This window comes from Salminus brasiliensis, chromosome 23, assembly GCF_030463535.1.
Source record: "Salminus brasiliensis chromosome 23, fSalBra1.hap2, whole genome shotgun sequence".
NCBI classification, from domain to species: domain Eukaryota; kingdom Metazoa; phylum Chordata; class Actinopteri; order Characiformes; family Bryconidae; genus Salminus; species Salminus brasiliensis.
The window spans coordinates 24,238,522-24,246,145 of record NC_132900.1 but is presented as its reverse complement, the minus strand read 5'-3'; the positions used below and the strand labels follow the sequence as shown (position 1 = coordinate 24,246,145).

The following is a 7,624-nucleotide window of genomic DNA, read 5'->3' as shown; positions in this document are numbered from 1 at the left end:
GAAGCGCACACACCTTTCTCCTTAAGGCATCCTGATGTTAAAAAAAGGAGTCTGATCTAATCTGTCAGTGGTAAAGAGAAGGAGTGTTTTTCTACAGGAGGGGAGGGGACTGAACTGGGCCTGTGTGTATGTGTTTTGTCTGTTCTGGAACCTCCTCAGGGCATGTGTAGAGGAAGCAGGATGAGGCGTTAAGTGAAGCGGCATGACAGAAGCCGCCAGTCCGGCAGGTGAGTCAGGCAGGTGAGACCATAAATTGCAGGTGCAGGTAAAGCACAGATGTAAACGGGTGCTATGAGTTACCTGGTCTTTCTGATCCTCCTAATGGTCCTGGCACTGACGGAGCAGGTCAGTGATGCTCCCCCAAAAAAGCAAAGAGCATCTGGAGCTTCGGCCCCTGGAAACATCATTATTGGAGGTCTTTTTCCCATCCACAGCAATGTAGAAAAACCTGCCGTCCCATCCCAACCACAAGAGTATACTTGCGTCGGGTGAGTACCACAGACTTATTATAGAGCTTATTAAAGAGATTTCTTAAATTTAGTAAATAAATCAAATCTCTCTTGGAGTTTAATCTGTGTTTCCTGTATTTGTTCACATGCTGATCATGCTGCTTTTGCTGGTCGAATAGCACTGTCATGCTGGAAAATATGGTCATACTGGTTTACTAGCCTGGTCAGGTTGGTCATGCTGGTCAAGAGTTTAACTGGTCAACCAGCTTAACCAGCCTTAACTAGGATATTTCCATTTTACCTAATCAAGGAATTTCCAGGGCAGCTGTTTTGTGTTAGACTGCTTGAAGGTTGTTGTACCAGTTTAAGACCATAGAATTCTTGTGTACTCATCTCTGTTGTTGTTTCTGATTGGCTGCAGCTTCAGTACAACTGGTCTGGCCCAGTCTCTGGCCATGATCCACGCTGTAAAAGAGGTGAACAACTCTCCATTACTGGCCTCTCTGGGGGTCACCTTGGGCTACAAGATCCATGACACATGCTCAGATGTTACGACTGCTCTGAGAGCCACTGAGAATTTTATGCAGAATAAGCTGGACTGCTATTCTACAAAGAACATTTCCAACATATCTGAATGTTCCCAGCCCACCACAGCTGTGATCGGCGCATATTACTCTGAAATGTCCATTGCTGTGGCCAGAGAGCTGAACCTGGAGGAAATTCCACAGGTACACCATCTTCTAGTTCACTGACTCTCTTTCATTTCTTCTATATATATTACCTGATGTCAACTGTTTTATTGAACACTGTTGCTATGTGGTCACTAGGGTGAAACTAGGGCGTTTCTTCTAAGTGGTTGTTATAGGATCACAGGTGGTTTCTAGGTTGCTACCATGTAGTTCCAGTGATAGTCCTGGTGATTGATGAGGTGTCCCAGAGGTTGCCAATGTGTTGCTAAATACATGCTATGGTTTTACTAAGATGTTCCTAGGTGGATGATATGGTATACTAAGCAGTAGCTATAGTGGTTGCTATTGTTTTTTAGGTTGTTTCTTAAGGAATAAAAGTTGTAATAACAGATGAGGGTGGAAACACTGTATTCTGGAACATCTGATATTAGATTGAGCTGTTATTTGCTACTAATTTGAAATGTAATAGTAACTCGTTTTCCGGTCTGCCACACAGGTCAGTTACGCATCCACTGCTGATATTCTAAGTGATAAGAGTCGTTTCCCAGGCTTCTTTCGCACCATCCCCAGCGACATGCACCAGACCAGTGCTATGGTCAAGCTTCTTCAGGAGAATAAGTGGACCTGGGTTGGTGTGGTCACCACGGATGGAGATTATGGTCGTTCAGCCTTGGACAGCTTTATGTCTCAGACTTTTCAGGCTGGAATCTGCTTGGCATTTAAAGAGATCTTCCCTGATTCTGTGACCAACACTCAGAGGCTTCAGTCAGCGGTCAGTAGAGCTGCTCAGACCATACAGGTCAACACCAGGGTCAAGGTGGTGGTTTCATTCGCCAAACCAGAGCACATGAAATCCTTGTTCAGAGAGCTGCTGCACAGTGGCCTGAGGTGGGTAAAACAATAAGAGGGTGGTCCAGGTTTAAGGTAATAATAGTAATCATAATAATAATATTATGATTATTATTATTATGATTATTATTATTATTATGATTATTATTATTATGATTATTATTATCTTTATTATTCAAAGAAATCAGTATTCATTAGCATTGAAGAACATCTTATTTGATGTTAATTGCCTTTTTTATGTTACGTAATTCATATACTGACCTTCTCATTTATATTTAGTATGTTATGCTACACCCACTGCTACTCTGGAACTATTGTATTTCTATTGCATTTCACTTAAAGAATCTAGAAAGTTTGTTTGTGTCATATTTAAATGAGTAAACCTAAGTAGTCACCACCTATCTCTGGCAGTGACATGTTCCCAATGCTGTGGGTGGCCAGTGACAACTGGTCAACGTCTCAAGAAGTGGTCAGCCCTGAAGAGCTTACCCAGATCGGATGGGTTGTGGGCTTTTCCTTCGAGAGCAGAGACGCAACGCCTTTTCAGAAGTATCTAAGGAACCTGGAGTTCAACAGCGAGGCTCAGGCGAACAACAGCTTCCTTAAAGACTTCTACTTCAACAACAAAACACAGGCCACGGACAAGCTGATTAACAGCATAGATGAGGGTAAGGGTGGGCAACGTACTGAATATCAGGTATACAGTGTCTACCCATCCTAGGCTTAGGAGGCCTATTCACAATTAAACACACAACCAGAGATACAGCAGTGTGATTGTCTGCTGTATGATTTATGCAGGCAGTCAGTGTAGAAGTAAAAATACCATGTAATGTATGCTGAAAGCAATAACTTACAGTCATATTGAACCCCCCCCGTCCCTTTTGCCCACATGCAGGTACAGTCTTCAGTATCCAGATGGCTGTGAATGCGATTGCTCAGGCTCTAGCTAAACGGTGTAATAACAGAGAGTGTACTGTTCCCGGAGCCTTACAACCATGGGAGGTAAACATTCATTCATCCCTGTTAGCGTAAATATACTGCCATTAGTTCTTATGCACTCATAAAGCTCAAAAAATGTAATACACAGAAAACTGTTATTTCTTCCTTTTTACGGTTTCCCACATTTTATACTAATGTGAAATCACTACTGCCAAATAGAGCTAAACTTGTACACAAATGTTTGGGCATCACTGTCAAAAATAACACATAATAATGAAAAGAGTGGTGGGAAGCCACCTCAGTGCCCAGGGAACAATAAGGGATTAGGTGTTTTGCTTAAGAGCACCTCAGCTGTAAATGCTGAGGGAGGAGAAAGTGCCGTTCCTTCATTACCCCAACCTCCCACTTCCTACTAGCTCAGGGGATTGAACCAGAAAGAGCATGGCTGCCCCAATTGTGTTCAATTCACTAAATCAGCATGAATTATTTCTTTAAATCTCCAGACGTATCCATTTGTTGAGGATTTGACTTTTATATTCATCGGATTGGCTTGAATCAGATTAAAAAGAACATAGAGGAAGAGCAGAGCAAGAGTAGAGGTGTTAGAAAAGGGGACAAATCTCCCCAATAATAACATTGGTTCAGAATTTCTGGAAATGCTGGTGGACAGACAGGATTTCTCTTTAATGAAACATGACTTGCTGATGATCTAACAGGCAAAATAACATGACTGTGTTGCAGCTCCTGCAGATGCTGAGGAAGAGTACTTTTAATATGAACAATGTATCGTACACCTTCAACGAAAATGGAGATGTTAATTTGGGATATCACATCTCTCTGTGGAAAACAAGTGGACAAACTGTTGAAACAAACAACGTTGTGTCTGTGTACCACCAGCAAAATGCCAGCTTGACCGTCACCAACCTAAAATTAGTAAGCATAACCTAGATACCAAATATGTTATAATGGATCCTGAATTATTTATAACAGAGACTGAACAATTCATAGTAATTACTGAATAATTTATAGTGATTTTTTAATAGTTTATTGAATATATTGAATAATTCATGGTGGATACAGAATAATTAATAGTAGTTACTGAAAAATATATAGTGGATATTAAATCACATTTAATGGATACTGAATAATTCATAGTGGACTACATAATTTATAGTGGGTATTGAATAATCCATAATTGATACTGAATATTAGTAGTTAAATACTACAGTATAGTTTAATTTAGTAAGAATTGAACAGTGTTAATGATTAACAGAGTAACATTAAAAACACAATTTATTTTTCAACACTGCTTCAGAACATAACGTCGAGATGTTCAAACAGCTGCATGCCAGGGCAATTTAAGAAAAGCGCAGAGGGTCAGCACACCTGCTGCTACGCCTGTATTGACTGCCCTGAGAATCAGTACTCCAACACCACAGGTGAGTTCACACCTGCACACATCTGCAGAACCACTAGCCCCAAATTCTAACTTTTAGACATACCAGGAGTGATCTTATTTGTATTTTAAAAATCAGGTTATATCAGTTTTCTGCTATCAGATTTCTTATGGTTATTGTCTTTTAGACATGGATCAGTGCTACAGCTGTGACAGTAATTTGGAGTGGGCTGAGCCTGGTAGTTCAACTTGTAAACTGAAGACCCTGGAGTATTTCGACTGGAATGATGGCTTCGCCGTGGTTCTGTTATCTCTGGCCGCTGTAGGCGTTGTTGTGGTTTTCCTTGTGTCTGTCCTCTTTCTGTGGCACCATCACTCTCCTGTTGTGAAGGCAGCAGGCGGTCCTCTTTGCCAGATCATCCTTTTCTCTCTGGTGGGAAGCTTCATTGGCTCGGTTTTCTTCGTGGGGAAGCCGACAGACACCCAGTGCAAAGTGAGGCAGGTGCTTTACGGACTAAGCTTCACACTGTGTGTGTCCTGCATCCTGGTCAAGTCTTTAAAGATACTGCTGGCTTTCCAGATGAGGCTGGTGCTTCTAAAGCCGCTCTGCAATCTTTATAAACCATACCTGCTCGTCTGTTGCTGCATGCTCGTGCAAGGTGCAAACTGCACTTGGTGGCTGGTCCTTTTCAGTCCCCACAAAAGATCTATCACCAACAACAGTACCGTCCTGGAAGAGTGTGACGAAGGTTCTTATGTGGCATTTGGTGTGGTTCTAGGTTTTACAGCCCTGCTGGCATTAGTTTGCTTCATTTTTGCCTTCCAAGGCCGCAAACTTCCACAGAAATACAACGAGGCCAAGTTCATCACCTTTGGCATGCTCGTCTACCTCATGGCCTGGGTCCTCTTCATCCCAGTCTATGTCACAACAGCTGGGAAATACCTTCCGGCCGTGGAGATGGTGGTCATCCTCATCTCCAACTACAGCATCCTTAGTTGCCATTTCTTCCCAAAGTGCTATGCCATTCTCTTCAGGAGGATGTCCAACACCAGAGACGATTTCATAAGAAACGTGTATGAGTACTCGAAAAAGAGTACCAATGGCCTTGGAGAGTTGAGTCTACCTGAAACATATAAGAGTGTGGAAATCCCATACTCCATATCAAACTTGCCCCATTACTTTCCCAAGCGTACAGAGTCTCAACAGAGCTTGGAACCCACAGCTCCACCAGCCACAACCTGGAAGAGGCCCAGAGTCACACTCAAAAGGACATTAAGCATATAAAAGCATCAGAGACTTGGTCCTCATACAGTGCTTATCAAATGTTTGTAATTTTCTACATTTCTTTAGAATTAAGTGAGTCATTCACTGTGATTTGGAGTGAAATGCTCACATTCTTCACAGTGGTGGCGAATGCGATCAGATGTCTGACCCTCTAAACATTCCCTCACAGAAGGCTGGTTATGAATATAGGCCTGAGATTTTTTTTCCCATCACTTTAATAAGGTTTTGGGTAGAATTGCATTAAAATGACAGAGGGATACATGCAGGTTGTTGTGGCAAAAATAGTTCCCCAAAAAATTTATTGTATTTGGACTCCACATACCCCAGAACACATCAGGTTGGCTCGAAGAGTTGAGCAAAAGTAGATGCAGTTACAAAAGGGGACAAACTCACCAATAATAACCTTGATTTCTGGAAATGCTGGTGGACGGACAAAAAGTTGTCTTTAAAAAAAACTTGCCTTGCTGATGATCTAACAGGCAAAATTACATGACCTCCCAAAAGCAGCTGCTCCAAAAGAAAATTCAGTGATTTTCTTTTCTTTTTCACCAAAAAAAATAGGTTTCGCCACTATTTTACAATCAACATTCTATATAAAATTCAGAACACCTGAGTAGGTTCACTGGTGGGTTCGAATTATAAAAATGGCGACCAATGCTTGGTTGTGGTCACCTTGTTGACTTGTGTTTAGTAGTGTCTAAGCTTAGAGGTATCTTTGAATTATTAGTCTATTCAAACTAGCTGAGGTTATTCTTGGGTAAATAGCAAAGCACTTTTTGTAAGTCGCTCTGGATAAGAGCGTCTGCTAAATGCCTTAAATGTAAATGTTTGCTTTCACCATCACTGTAACAAAATCTGAGTCGGTAAGTATATCTTCAGTGAACCACAGTTTCACACCAATAATCTCACTCAGAATGTGTTTGTCTCTCTAACCTTTCTCCTTTAAAAACAATGACAATTGTTTCAAACTAAATAGCAAAGCACCTTTGTAAGTCGCTCTGGATAAGAGCGTCTGCTAAATGCCATAAATGTAAATGTTAATCACACTTTTGACAACCAGGGTAAGTTATATATTTTGTCTGAAGTGTAAATCATGTTTCTCAGGGACTGTTCTGCATGTGTTATCATAGATTGTACATTTCATATTGAAATTATGATCAGAAATAAACCTCTTAATTTTTGAAAATGTGCATATGCATTACACTGTTTAATCAGTCAAGTTGAGACTTTAAAGTCATTTCTTTTGAGATATCATTAAACATAAACAGTACTGAGGGTGTCTAGCCTTTCAAGATTGCCTGTACTTTCAGAGTCGAAAACACTGACTATTCTATTGGCCCATTCTTCATAAAATTCTGAAACAATAGTCAATAACAAGGTAAGCTCAGAGCATCAGAAACACCCTCATCTACTTTATCAGGTCTTTAATTACTGGCTGAAGTGGTCCATCACATCAGTATCTTTTCAGATCTGAAACTTTTAATCCTGTACCTGTAATGTACAGGATTAAAAGTTTAAAATCTGAAAAGATACTGATGTGATGGACCACTTCAGCCAATAATTAAAGACCTGATAAAGTAGATGAGGGTGTTTTTGATGGAAATGCAGGAAATGCAAACTGGAAATGCAGGTCTGGTCAGCAGAATCTGATCCCACTGTGTGATAACAGTAGAGATACTGTCTGATTCATGACTGATGTCACAGCGATATGGTTTCTCACACACACACACACACACACACTGTACCAACAACAACAAAAAGATGTTGACCTGTGACCTGAGTGAAAGCAAAGTGTAAAATGGTATAATATGTACCCTAAGGACAGTATAAGGTTTTAGTTGGTCTCATTTGTCATAAGAAAAGCACCTCATGAAATGTGAAATAGAGCTATGACCCTATGCGCTCTGAACTGGTCCTTCAGGCTCAGAAATCATTAGGAAGTGATTTTCTTTTTTTTGTTGTTGGTACAGTGTGTGTGTGTGTGAGAAACCGTATCGCTGTGACATCAGTCATGAAT

The 7,624-nt window shown here is 40.8% G+C and overlaps 1 protein-coding gene across 1 annotated transcript; it reads left to right on the top strand.

The window, feature by feature from the left end:
- Positions 1-291: 291 nt before the first annotated feature.
- On the top strand, positions 292-5,607 carry gprc6a (G protein-coupled receptor, class C, group 6, member A). Its single transcript, XM_072669196.1, has 8 exons — positions 292-488; positions 871-1,177; positions 1,635-2,026; positions 2,399-2,661; positions 2,883-2,989; positions 3,668-3,859; positions 4,242-4,365; positions 4,511-5,607. The coding sequence occupies exons 1-8, from the start codon at positions 292-294 to the stop codon at positions 5,605-5,607; spliced, it is 2,679 nt and encodes an 892-aa protein (XP_072525297.1).
- The last annotated feature ends 2,017 nt before the right edge of the window (positions 5,608-7,624 follow it).